Source organism: Cyprinodon tularosa, unplaced genomic scaffold, assembly GCF_016077235.1.
Source record: "Cyprinodon tularosa strain WSP-4 unplaced genomic scaffold, ASM1607723v1 ctg1402, whole genome shotgun sequence".
Lineage (NCBI taxonomy): Eukaryota > Metazoa > Chordata > Actinopteri > Cyprinodontiformes > Cyprinodontidae > Cyprinodon > Cyprinodon tularosa.
This window is the reverse complement of record NW_024038224.1, coordinates 66578-80777: the sequence shown is the minus strand read 5'-3', so window position 1 is coordinate 80777 and position 14200 is coordinate 66578. Positions and strand designations below refer to the sequence as shown.

Sequence of the window (14200 nt, the reverse complement as noted above, 5' to 3'; positions counted from 1 at the left end):
AGTTTTTCTCTGTAGTTTAAAGCAGTGTTTCTAATCCTCACCATCCTTCCTGTTTTAAATGTATCTCTAATAAAAAACACCTCATTCAAATGAATGAATGCCTTTCCCCGTCTGCAGCCACCAAATGCTGAAAAGGCCTGTGGAACACCTTTTCTTCAGGTCCTGTCATGATCTGGCCTGTTTGCTCCCCTTAATTAGTAATTCCTTTCACCTGCCCTCTTCCCTCCCTGCCTCAATTATAATTTATTCCTCTCACCTGTATCCTCTGGTTTATATTCAGTTCAGCCTGAGCATTCAGGGCCAGATCATTACTTGTCTTTCTGTTAGTCTGTCTGTTTGGTTTTTTGTCATGGTTCATGTCCTGGATCCTAGCAGCCAGTGGAAAGAGGGTTTTAGTGTTTGTCTCATCTCCTGATTGTCCACTGTTTCTCCCCCGCGGAGTCCTCTGGGTTTTTGGCTCATTATGGGGGGAGGTTCAGTTTTTATCAAAGTAAGCCTGGCTCCAGGGTGGAGACCAGTTTAAAGTCCAGCTTCAAGTTCCGGTTCCTACGTCCTGTCTCGGCTACCCTCTTCCACTGTGCCTGCCTGTCTGCACCTGATCCTGTCTGCTCCTGTGCGTGACCACCTGGTCATGCTTCTGGTCCCAGTCTGACTCTGAACCCTCCTGGAAGCCTGTGGATGCCTGGAAGTCTGGATCATGTCACCTGTCTCTGTTCCTGTCTGATCTGGATCCTGCCTGTTCCTGTCTGTTCTGGATCCCTCACCAGGATCAGCTTCCAGCATAACCTCTGGGACTGCAGCACTGGGGACACTCATGGTCTGGACTGTTAAGCCAGGTAAGTGACCAACACAGTTAATCTTCTATCAGTTGATCGTGGTCACTTACCTGTGTTTCTCCCCCAGAGTGTCTGAGATTGGGCGGTAACCCGCGAGCCACAGCTCCGCTTTTGTTTTGTTTTTATTTTAATAAATCTTTTGAACTTTCCTACTGACTGTCTCTCCTGAATACTGGGTCCATCTGTCTCTGTTCATGACAGGTCCAGCATGTGGATACCCTGAGGACTGGGGTTAAGAAACCCTGGTTTAGACAACATGCTGGTCCTATTCAGGCTGAACTAGGAATAAACAACCTAGAAGCATCGCTGACAGAGGATTCTGATTTCTGGAGAACTTAGAGGGTCATTTACCACTGTTTTGGATTAACTGGTCCAGTCCACATGCAAACTGAAACTGGATGGCCTAGTGGTTAGGGCATAGAGCTTGGAATGCAGAGGCTCTGGGTTTGAGTTTGAGCCCACTGCTCCCCAAGGGGGGGGGTTAAATGCAGAGGGAATTTGGTTGCTCTGTACAGTGAAAGTGGAAAGAAAAAAAAAAGGGAAAAAAAGCTGGGAACTACAACATTTTAAAAGTTATTCAGGAATAAATAAATAAACGACGGGGCGATTGATGAAGGCGTGGTATTGCTGCAGGAATGACATCACAGAGCATGCACAGAGAAGTCGTGTGAAGTCAGCAGCACAGCAGCAAAGATGATGAATGTGAGTTACAGAAACAGATTGTTTCAGAAAGAGGCCAAAAACCCCAAAACCCTAAAATTGTTTATCCTAAAGGTTTAATAAGTCTTTGTGATAGAAAATGATCTGAAGATTTTAAAAAGGAGCATCAATGGTTTCCCAGAAAATCATTTTATATGGAGAATTACCAGAACAAGCTCAAATACAGACCTTAAACTGACCAACTGTTAGCATTCCAGAGTCTTTCCTATAAATCCATAGTTATATCATTGTTCATCTTCTCCACGAAAAATCAACTATTAGAAATGCCTTCTGGAGGAGTTTAAGTTTAATGGGGTCTTGTTCGCGAATGAGGGAAAGATGGAGCGGGAGATCGATAGGCGGATTGGTGCAGCGTCTGCTGTGAACCGGGCGCTGTACCGGTCTGTTGTGGTGAAGAGAGAGCTGAGCCAAAAAGCAAAGCTCTCTATTTACCGGTCGATCTACGTTCCTACCCTCATCTAAGGTCATGAGCTTTGGGTCATGACCGAAAGAACGAGATCCCGGATGCAAGTGGCTGACATGAGTTTTCTCCGTAGTGTGTCTGGGCTCTCCCTTAGAGATGGGGGGAGGAGCTCAGTCATCCAGGGAGGACTCAGAGTAGAGCCGCTGCTCCTCCACATCGAGAGGAACCAGTTGAGGTGGCTCGGCCATCTGGTTAGGATGCCTCCTGGATGGATGGATGGATGGATGGATGGATGGATGGATGGATGGATGGATGGATGGATGGATGGATGGATGGAGAAACGCCTTCATTCAAACATAAATTAAGCATGAATATTTTTTGTCTTGCTGAATTGTACCTTGAATGGTCTTGTGGAGTCTTGCTGCGGTTCCTGGGGTGCTTCCTGCTTCTCTGGTTGATAAAGTTGCTGATGTTGCAGTTGATGGTTGGAAAAAGGAACCTGCTGCTGATGATCGAAGTGATTCTGCACATGTTCATGCGGAACTTGATTAAGGTCGGTCTGTAGACTGTAATGTTGGTGTGGGAGTTGCTGGACATGCTGCTGTTGGACGTACTGTTGCTGCTGATGATTATACGGAAGGCTTTGTGCTTTGTTAATGTCTTCATGTGTTTCCACCAGTCCTTCCACTCGTCTACCTCGCCCCCTACCCCGCCCACGTCCTCGTCTTGTTTGTCCAATGGCTGAGCCCATTAATCCCCTGCAGAAGGGAGGCTCTGGATGAGGGCGAATGCGTGGTCTACCTCGTGGACGAGGAGGGCCTTCACGTTTTGGTTTAGTTGGCTTCCTGCCTCTTTTCTTAGGGCCATTGTGAGGTAGTACTTGTGAATGGTGCGCAAGGAGAGTGTAACTAGACGGATGGCAGAATTCCACATCACCCATCATTGGAGTTAGTCCAGTAGCACTGGTAGACCTCCTACAATTTGACACCAAGTCCGGCAGGAGGTCTGGAACTCGTCGGCTAGTGAGGCGAATATCTGCTGGGGCATCAGCTTTATCCTCATCATCTTCAAATTCATACTCTTGCGGATAATTTTTTTTTGTTTGGGCTGGTGTCTCCCGACGCTGTTTGAGTAAGTGAAAAGAGCTGGTCTTCAGAAGTTTTCTGGGTCTAGAAGAACAAAAGATGGGTGATGTCAGACCTGTAGTGCCTGAATTTCCTCCCATAGATCCCATGATTTTATTTACTGATCCATCCCGTTGGGCCTCTGAACCCAGTGCAATAGATGGAGCCTGGGACTGGATTAGGCCAAGCTGCTCGGTATTTACAGTTAAAGGAAGCTTGTGGGTCTTCAGAGAGTCAAAATCTAAATGCTGATTGTTATTACCTTTTCGGGGAAGGTTGTGGCAGTACTGTCCATAACCCTGGTCAGGGTGATGAATACCAACATCATATCCCTCTCTAGCAGTTCCCATTTTTAGGGATTCCATACCCTGCTGTGATTGCCCATGAACATCCAGCCTTGCTCCAGAATCCCCAGTGCAGCTTGACCTATATGCGGTCGGACAAAATGCGTCCTCCATCTCCGGAAAGAACGGACGATACTCATCTTGTAAGAAAGAATCTGGAGAGCAGATAGATGTTAGAGGTGGAAACCGTGTCTGTTGGTGAATTTGATTCAGTCCATTTTTATTTGCTGGGCTAATGGTGTCAAACCGGGGCAGTTTGAGCTGGTCTAACCGAGAGTGTGGCAGTCGCATTTGTGATTCTCTTTGGTGAGTCTGCGGTGGATGGTGAGGAGAAGCCATGTTTGCTGTCATCCCCTGGGTCTGTGGATGACCTAACCGTTCACCTGAAATCTGCCGGTGAGGATGTGATTGTTGTCCTTGAAGGGCGTGCGCGTGGGTTTGGGCAGCTGGAGAGTTGAGGTGGTGAACGTGAAAAGATGCGGATTGCCCTAAATCTTGTTCAGCAAGAAGATTATGAAGGTCAGAGTGCTTTGGCTGGGAATGATGCTGAGGTGTAAGTCTGTGCTGATGTCTGTACCTGTCTCCACTACTTGCCTCCCCTACTGGGACATTCACACCTAATGATTGATCAGTGTCACTGTTATTGTTCTGGGAAAGAGATTGGTCTAGCATATCCAGGGGAGACATTGGGTTTGTGTTTGCTTGAGGCTGATCTCTTGATCGAGTGGCAAAACTGTAGTGGGTATCTCTGACTTGGTTCTGCAGAGAAAGCGGCACATGGGGAGAAAGGTTTTGGGAATTGGATACAACCCCAGTAGCTTTTACTAATGTTGTCCCCATTATATTTTTCTGGCTTAAATGGTGATGTGGGTGCTGTTGCTGTTGTGGGGCTACTTGTGAAAGGTCAATCTTAGTGCTTGGTGTATAAGTAAGTACGGACTGCACTATATGAGTTGAGTGTGAGGGGTCGGATAATGAATCTGCAAAGGAAAGGGGGGGCTGGCATTGGCGAGCTAGAAGCAAATCTGGAGTATTACGTAAGTAGGCATTGTCATTTTTATTTGAATTCTTCTGTAAGTCCATGTGAGGGTTGTTTTGAGAGTGGGCATTTGCCTGGCTATGCTGAGAAGGCTGTGTAAGCTGGGTTCTTTCCTGGGAGTGTTGCGACTGCTGATGAGAAAAAAGGGACAGATTGGAGGTGTGATAGGACTGCTGGTGGTGTGAGTGTTGGGTATAGGGATCCCCTCTTTTATATTGTTCTACAGACCCCAAAGACTCGTGGTAATGTTGGTTGGTCTGGATTGTCTCAGAGTGTGACAGAGAATCTGAAATTACTTCTTCGTCTCCAAAAGGAGACTTTGATACAGTCAAATCTGACTTGGTCTGTTGTTTTTTCTGAGTTGATTCTAACTGTCTATTTAGGTCACTTGCTGTTTCACTCATTGCTGCTTCAGGGTCAGTGTGGTTGGTGATGTCATTGGTACGAATGACACTCTGAGTGTGATAGCGTTCATTTGTCAGTTTGTTGATATCAAAAGACATCCTCTTGCTGTCCCTATCCTCAGCCTGCGATATACATTGGAATAGGTGTTGGGAATGATGCTCTGAAAGATGAGCTGTCGATTTTTGTGTATGTATTAAGTGTAGAGATAGAAAATCCTCAGCTTCTTCCACTTCAGCTCCATCAGCTGCCCCTAATGCTGTGCCAGTTTTTGGTTTGGTTGTTGATGAGTGATTGGAGCCGCTTTGAGTTTGTTGTGCATCAGGGAAACTCTGTGGTGAGGACATGAATGCAGGTGACAAGATGGAAGACAGGTATTTAGTCCCCCCTGAGCTCCCTGGGGATGGTGTAGGAGCAGAGGATGTGTGTAGCACAGAGTGGCTAATGTTAGAAATGATATTAGGGGATTTACTTGACTCAGGCAGGTGGTAGGAGCTTTCATTACAAACAGCAGATATAGCACTGACTGAACCAACAGATCCTATTCCACTTCTTTGTGTAGTTGCTCCTGAGATTGGTCCAATTCTTCCTGATTCATTTTTATAATCCAAAGCAGGGCTTTTTGCTCTCCTGAAAGAAGGAGATCCATAACTGGAGTCACCAAAGACTGTTTCTGCAGAGAACGATCGTCCTTCTGAGCCCATACTATTGAAAGCCTTTCCCCCAGTAACCCCTCCCCCAGAACTTAAATCCTGGGAACGAGGTGAGCCGAATTCTTCAAAGGTCTGAGCTTTGTGTGCAGACGGAGCTTCACCGGGGGAGTAGGACTGAGCATGCGACTGGGGAGGGGTCATCATAATGGTGCTAGATTTATCCAGAGATATAGAGCTATAGCTGGGTAAGCATGGTGTGGCAGCAGGCTGATGAACGTCCGTAGATGGCAGCAGAGGCAGTGCTGGATCTAGCTGAGGAACAGGCTGTTGGCAAGAAGGAGCAGATAAGGAGTTGCTATTTGTCTTGGAACTGGACAAGGTTAACGAGGCAGATTTTGGAGAGTGTGGAGTACGGGAAGAGGACGATGAGGAGCCGGAAGTAGAGCAGGAACCATTGGGCCCCTCTGTGCCCAGAGAGGATGAAATAGATGAAATGGTTGGTGTGGCTGTGTAGGTAGTTTGGATGGTTGGTTGATAAGTTTCAGGTTCCCTCTGCAGTGGAGGTTTAGGGTCAGTGGAAGAACATTGTTCATCCACTGGACTAGAGGGCATTCCAGTATGCTGATATGGAGTGACTAACGGCTGGTACCTAGATGACCCACCATAGCGTCCATATTGCTGTAGAGATGCAGACGGAGACGGGGGTGAACGCTGGTAATGTTTGATCACACTGTCCTGACGAGAAACCGACCTATCTGAAGCAGGCTGTGTCTGGGGGGCTGCTGCATCCGGCGAGGCTACAGCAGAAGAGAACATGGATGAATTATACAACTGAGAGAACCGGTTTGGCAGTTGGGAGGACAACAGGTTGAACTGGGGAGGAGGCAAGGGGCAACTGGTGGAGTCAGAGGTGGTTTGATTCTGAGCAGCCGGGGACTCCTGGGACCCCCTAAATGTGGCAGTTTGAGAAGAAAGCAAGCGATCATAGCCCAAGCTGGACTGGGGGGGAGTTTTACTATTCAGCAGAGAATCATGGGGAGAAAGAAAACCATTGGAACTTGGACTATATGTTGAAGTATCCTGAAATGATAGAGGAGTCAAGGATCGTCCGGTGAATGAACCAGGATGCCGATACGCAGAAATGGTTGAAGGGAAGGACCCAGAACTCTGGAGTGCTCCAGAAATAAAGAGCTCTGCAGAGGCTTGAGTATGCATGGCTAGAAGAGATAACAGCAAACACAATGAGTCAGAACACAAAGACAATCTTTGAGGTGTTTTTGCAAAAGTGCACATATACTCACTGGGCTGCCAAGAGGGCGGACGAAACTGAGACAGGAGAGAGGAATCAGAGGGTGTAGACTGTGGACCTCGGGACTCAAAGGCTGAGATCAGATTCATGACAGCTGGATCAGGACCAGAGGTGGTGGCATGGTGCCAGCTGGTGTCAAACAGCCCCGAAAGACCTGGCAACCAACAATAATTCAGTTCACCTCAAGTCTGGCTGGCACTTTCATAACAAACATGCCAAGGCTTGTAGAAAGGACAATAAGTTAATTAAAAAGACAAATCTTTAATACTGTCATACAGATTTAAAGTTAGTTAAATGTGATATATTATCATTCTAGTTCTCAAATCAAAGTAAAAAAGTTTTATTGCCTACGGACAGTGGACACCAGTAGATTCAGTAAACCAGAAGCTGCAAGCTTCCTAACGGACTTTACGCTGGGACAGTGAGATTTAAAAGCCTGCAGTGGATCGCCATAAAACATCCTGAATATTCTCACCCAACCGCCTTCATGTTAAACTATAGGAACTTTTTTCTATTCCTCAATCAGGACCCTTTATATGGAAAACCGTATCATTGAAAATTAGATAAAAACATGAATAAAGAAATAAATATTGCTATCAATAAAACATTAATAAATATTCTATGAAATAAATAAATGTCACCTTGAATTTAAACTAAGTAAATATTTTAAGACATTTTGATCTAATTTTAATTTATGTACTCATTTATTTCATAATAGAATTTTATTTCTTTCAAAACTTTTATTTTGTGAAGCTATTTTACTTATTTCAGTCTTTTATTTTTTTCACCTTGTTTTTTTAACTCCATTTTCAGCTTTTTTTAATTTCATGTTCTTTTTTTTTAAATGAGGGGCGGGGCTTTGATCTGCTTGTTTTGCAGGCTGGAGACAGAACCAATCGGTCCCAATCGATGGATAAAGGCCAGAACACACTAAATACGATTATTCGTCCAGCTTCATGGGGATGGTCACACCCGACACCATGTTCAGCAGGGGGCCTTACCCAGTGTTCGTCCAGGGGGCCCCAAGACTCCTCCCTGCCTGGAGCTGGTTGCATAGCCTTGCAGAGGGTGAGGGGGGGCATAGGCTTGACGATGAAGAAGTTCTGAATCCGGATGGGGCGACCTGGAACTCCCATACACGAGGCTGGAAAACACATTGATGAAATTCGATTTTTAGAATCAACTGTCAGCTTTTAAAACGTAAAATCACAACAATCAGCAATATGCAATAACAATCTAACCTGCAACACAAATTAGTTATCTGAAACATTTTCCAAACAGCCTTTCAGTAAACAAAATAAACTACTGTGGCCTATTCCAAAAAAACCCTAGCCTGGGTGCCATTCCGAACTTAGTCCCGCCCACAACGTTTGAGGTCGGGAAGTTCGGTCTGGCATTGCTCAATAGTAGCGCGAGTATGCTAGCATAATATCTGGCGGGCCAATCAAATTGTCAGGGCGGGCTTTATACGATGATGGACAGATGATCAACAGTAACATAATCAACCACGTGACCAAAGCGCGCTTGGGTGACAACAACAATGGCTGCCGCTGGAGAGTTGAGGTGAGTAGATTCTGCTATTAGGTCTGTTCTAGAAGATATCGACAGCAAATTAATTTTAAAAGAGGAACAGAGAAACGCGATCAAGGCTCATCTTCTTATTCTAGGCGTGCAACTGCACGCTTTGATTTTTGTTGACAACTATGCGTGGCTTAACATACGTCACGCACTCCGTTGCTCTTATTGGTTGTAGGTCTATCCAATTGAGTGCAGAGGCATTTTTTTTCCTGGTTCGTTCGAAACACGCCCCATAATCACAGCTCTATGGAGCAGCATCAGACTCATATTCTGACTAGAATTGAGTAGGACTACGTCAGGCTAAAAAAAACCTGCCTCATCTATCAAACCCTGGATTCAGCAGACATCACCCTACCGCTGATTTAGATGAAATGTACTATTGATATCAAACGTTTCCCAGATACACCTAAGCTAGCTGCATACTTTGGCGAGTCCATGATCCCAGGCAGTCATTTAAGATCATCCCTGTAAAAGTTTTGAGTTCTTAGCCTCAAAGGCTCCAAACGAATACGAGATAAGAATGAGTCACACAGCCTCCTTCATGGCATGAAGAGGAGGACTGATGTTTAGAGGAGATCCATCTGGCCTGTGAAACATAGATTAACCTAACAGGGAACGGCCTTGATGAACTCAAGTTGTTTTTCTTCCAAATGTTCAAGTGTGAGAAAGTTCTTTATGCAGGGGGTGGGTTGGTTCCCCAGGTGGGAGTGTGTGTGTGTGTGTGTGTGTGTGTGGGATTTTGTAAGGTACAAATGCATGTACTAAAATGTCTCAGATCCCCATCTCTCCATCCAAGGATGTTAAATAAATGTCAACCTTATTTTTTTACAAGAAATGTCTCTGCCTCAGCTTTCTAACTCCACATCTGTTAAATGTTTTAAAGTATTGCCTAATTTAAACTGACAAACAGTGTTGAAGGTTCCTATTGTTATTAAACTGGTTTTATTTACTGGGGGGTCTCCAGGAATCTGGGTCACCCTTGGATCCATTTCCCAGGAATCTGAATATCCCACACTCTACTATTCAACCCTTTCTATGCAGGTATAAGCAGTGTGGGAATATCCACTCATTAGACTGTGTGAAACGTCTGAGAAGGGCTGAGAAGAAGAATTAAATTCTATTCAGTTTATTTCTATAGCTCCAATTCACATCATGTCATCTCAGGTCACTTTCCAGTTCACCAGATCATCCAGTCAGATTGATTCAAAGTTTTCTATCTAAGGAAAACCAGCTGATTGCATCGACTCATTGACTCTTCAGCAATCCCTCACACTAAGCATGCTTGTAGCGACAGTGGAGAGGAAAAACTCCCTTTTAACATTAAGAAACCTCCAGCAGAACCAGGCTCAGTGTGAGCGGCCATCTGCTGAGGCCCACTGGGGTTCAAGGAGACAGAAGCAGACATAGAAAAACAAGCATAGATACAAAAGGCAACTGTCAACCAGCTCCACAGGCGGCCCCGTCCAGGAAACACACAGCCAGGCAGACGAGCTCCGAGCCAGCTCCCATGTCAGAGGATGAAGAGAGCACATCCAGTTAGTCACAGTCAGAGAAACAGGACTACACTGGAAAACAGGCCAAGCTCCAACATCTAGAAACAAAGGTGTTGATGGCAGCAGCACAGCTGATATTTCTCTCCAGGATGGAGTCACAGCCAAACAGGAACAGACCAGATGAAGCTACTATGAGAAAAAGCAGAGAGAGCAGAACGTTAGAGATTGAACTAACAGATTCTGCAGAGTGGGAGAATAGAGATAGAATGAAGCAGAATGATGAAAAAGGGGTCCCTATGTCCTCCAGCAGTCTAAGCCTATAGCAGCAGAACTATAGAGATAGATCAGGATAACCTGAGCCACTCTAACTAGAAGCTTTATCAAAAAGGAAAGTTTTAAGCCTAGCCTTAAAAGTAGACAGGGTGTCTGCCTCACAGACTAAAACTGGTAGTTGGTTCCACAGGAGAGGAGCCTGAGAACTAAAAGATCTGCCTCCCATTCTACTTTTAGAAATTCTAGGAACCACTAGTAAACCTGCAGATTGAGAGTGAAGTGCTCTGGATCTAACATCCAAGTTGAAGGCTTAGATGAAGACAATAGTTTTGCTAACTCAGTTCAACTGGATCAAAGCAGTCTTCCATGACTACCTCAGATGCCGCCACCCCCCACCCCCACCCTCCAGAGACAAACCAATCGCGGATAGAGGAGTGCTAATGATCTTATTTTTAATAAAATCAATCTTATTTATAAAGAATCCCATAAAATCATTGCTGCTAAGGGCAGGTGGAATGGACGGTTCAACAGAGCTATGGCTCTGGGTGAGTTTGGCAACTGGATTAAAAAGAAATCTAGGATTATTCTTATTCTCCTCTATTAAAATGCTGCTCTTGCTTTACAAAGGCTCCTCTTATACAGCAGTAAACTATTTTTCCAGACTAGGTAGGATATTGTCTCTCCAGTTTACTAGCATTGATTTTGATTGTAATATGTCCCTGTTTTAGATTATGTCCCCTCATTGGATTTCAGAAATCTGGTCACCTTATCCCTACCTACCAGAAATAAATCTGTGAAAGCAACAAGTGCTCAGTAGAGTAGTGCAGCAGAAGGCGCTGTGTTTTAAAGTGCTTCGGCACAGTTAGAGTTACTGAGATACAGAGATATCACAGAAAAAATAACTTAATTCAGACGGAGATACAGGGTCGCTGGAAGTACTTTTGAACAGGGGGTGCTGTGAACATTTTGGGGGTTTTTTTATGGTTAAAAGACCTATGAGCCTATAGAACTATTAAAAATACAATAAAAATGAAAAATGGCCAAAAATCGCACTTTGACCCAAAATGGCTGACTTCCTGTGGGTTTTAGGGCATACCTCCAAGAGACTTTTTTTCATGATTTGAGGAGATCTACCTGTGTGCCAAATTTCAGATCTCTGGGACTTACAGTTTCCCCCAACTCACGTTAGGGGGCGCTGTGGCGTAATTTGGGGGCGGCCATTTTGGATTCCATTATAGACCGGCTATTTCACACGGGGGACAATTTACTGCCATGTTTTCCTGAGTTTTTGAATATGCGAAGTCCCCGTAAAATGCGTTCAAAGTGCTACAAGAATCGTAATAATAGTAATAATAATAATAATAATAAGAAGAAACTTTCGAAATACAATAGGCCTTTGTAGCGCTTTGCTGCTCGGGCCTAATAGATACGTAAATAGATAGAGATTCACTACTTTATTGTTATATACACGCAACCACGGTCTATAACACACAGACATCATTAGTTTTCAGGTGAATATCTGCGCTATTAATTCAACTTCATAATAACATTATAACAGCATATATTTGGTCAGCTGGCAGGAAACTGAGTCACTGTGTTTATGTCCAAAATCTTTTCAGGAAACCACAAGGACATAAATATATTTTTAAACAATTTAAACGTTATTGAACAGTTCTACACATCCATTACACAAAGAACCCAAGATCAAAATAACTCTCTAAAATACTATGATTACCTTAAGCTGTGCAAATAAATATGAAAGTGCATGGCATCACCATGGTCTTCCTCTGAGCTACAGGCAGGTTGCCATGGTTACAGGTGTCCATATGTTCAGGTGCGCTCTGAGGTGGTGGAGATAAAGTCTCACATCAGCGGACAATCCTGAATGCGTTTCTCTGCCATATTTCCTCCTGGTTTCTGTCATTAGACCCTGTAAATCTACTAGTGTGTTTCCGTGAGCAGGATTCCTCTAGCTTGCTTGACATTACCATGGCAACGTAATGGCCATGTCATTGTGTGAACTTGTGTTGATTAGGCCTCAAAATACTTAAATCAGAATACATGTATTAGTAAAATAAAAAAGTCAAAATCATTCCCCAAAATATTCATAAGGAATTTCTAAATTGTGCAAAGTATTAATACATTTTCTCCTTCTTACCACTAGAGGGTGCTGCAGCACCTCCAGCACTCAGAGTGTAACGTCTTCATTTTAAGTTCTTTAAATCAGAAATTATTCCATCCTGTTCAATAAATGATCAGTGTTTTTAATGTGAATGTGCTTTACTGGAGGCATCCATGCTTGTCAAAGAACACTACTGCCACCTACTGGTTAGTGACGTCACGGTGCGGTATCGGCTGTTGATCAAGTCCCAGTGCTGTATCTGGTGTTTGTCACAACGCGCTACTATCCAAGTCATCTTGAAAACATTGGCTACATATTACGAAAAAGAAAAAAAATGACATAATTTGGCTGTAACGACAGATCATCCAAAATCCAGCAAACTGAGCCTGATTGTTAATTCTGGAGTTTTCTTCCTGTTCAAAGGGAGTTTTCCTCTCCACTGTGGTTGCATGCATGCCTGGTGTGAAGGATTGCTGAAGAGTCAATGACAGAAATGATACAGCCTCATCCAGGAGGCGGATGTCCTGTAAGTTAAAGCCTGGAAGCAATCAGCTGGTTTTTCTTAGATAGAAACTTAGAACCAATCTAGTTGAATCGTCTCTGAGATGATGATGTGTTGAATTGGCGCAATAATAATTGACTGAACTGAAGTAAATTGGGGCCCCTGATGCCCCTGTCTAAAGCTATCTATGTTTGATAATTAACTTTGACCTTTCTAACGTGCTGCTGATGTTCATCAGGTCTGCTTTTTAAACCCAGACATGTTTTCCTGATGATTTGCTGCAGTCTGACTGACAGTCTGAGCTGTCATCACTCTACAGCCAACAGGAAGTGAGTTTCTGCTCGCTCTGAGCTAAGCTTCTCCGTTCCAGAGGTGCTGCTCAGTAGTTCTCCATGTTGTTAGGAGAACAGATTGACTGTTTGCTGGTGGAAAAGAGAGCTGCAGTGTTAGTAGGAACATCTCCATCTGCTCTCATATTCAGGGTGAGGAACCTGAGAATAAGCTCTGGATCTTCTGCTTGTTCTGTTCAGCAACAGGTCCATCCAATCTCCATCTGCCCACTTTGATCCCAACAAAGATCTAGAAGATCTAGAAGTCTGTTTTTTTCCTTCATCAGGAGCTGCTGTCAGGAGCGTCAGCGGGATCTCTGGAAGCTCCTCTCACTCAGGTTCCTTATTGTTCTCCAAGCAGACAGAACCTCTTCCTCCTCCAATCAGAGCAGCGCTGCCTGGACTCCATGGTGACAGGAGGCTGAGCTGGTTGCCATGGCGACCACTAACATGGAGCGAAGCTAACAGGCAGCTATGCTAAGTTGAAGAGGAGCTGGTTCTGACTGTCAGAGTGGACCTCAGGTGGCCTGGAGCTGCGTGGGAAAGTGTCCCTCTGCCAGCTGAGAGCATCAGGAGCTGCAGCTCCAGAGGAAAGGTTGAAATGATCGGACCTGCTTGGTGGGGGGGCAATGATGGAGCCTGGGGAGTCAGTTCTGGGTTTTTATTCCGGTTCCTGCTCCCCAGAATGCCCCCCATGCTCCTGATCTCCATGCTGGACCTGAGGCAGGTTGCATGAAGCGGCAGCAGCATCGATTAGGCTGCCCCCCCCTTACCTCGCTTTGGTGGAGCGGTCGGATCTCCATCCTGCTGCAGCTCCCAGGTCTCCAAATCCTGCTGTGGGATAATTCCTCTCCATGAAGGGAGCAGCTGGGTGAGGATGAGGAAGGACAGACAGAGAGAGAGAGAGAGGGGGGGGGGGGGTAAGGTTGGGGGGGTGAGGGCTAGGGTTGGGGGGGGAGGATGAGGACCGTCCCCCTCTCCTCAGAGCTCGATCTGCTTATTTCTCTGTTTGACGAGCCTGTGGACTGGGAGGACTGGGAGGAGGAGCCCCCTCCTCCCCTCCATGTTCTCCA

At 45.1% G+C, this 14200-nt stretch overlaps 1 protein-coding gene across 1 annotated transcript; it reads right to left on the bottom strand.

The window, feature by feature from the left end:
- Positions 1-2356: 2356 nt before the first annotated feature.
- On the bottom strand, positions 2357-14036 carry LOC119778945 (proline-rich protein 12-like; the record flags this gene model as incomplete). Its single annotated transcript, XM_038278400.1, has 4 exons — positions 13901-14036; positions 7832-7974; positions 6823-6984; positions 2357-6738 (listed from the first exon to the last, which is right to left on the bottom strand). Coding segments are annotated over exons 1-4 (4770 nt in total), but the record flags the coding sequence as incomplete, so codon positions are not given.
- Between the last annotated feature and the right edge of the window lie 164 nt (positions 14037-14200).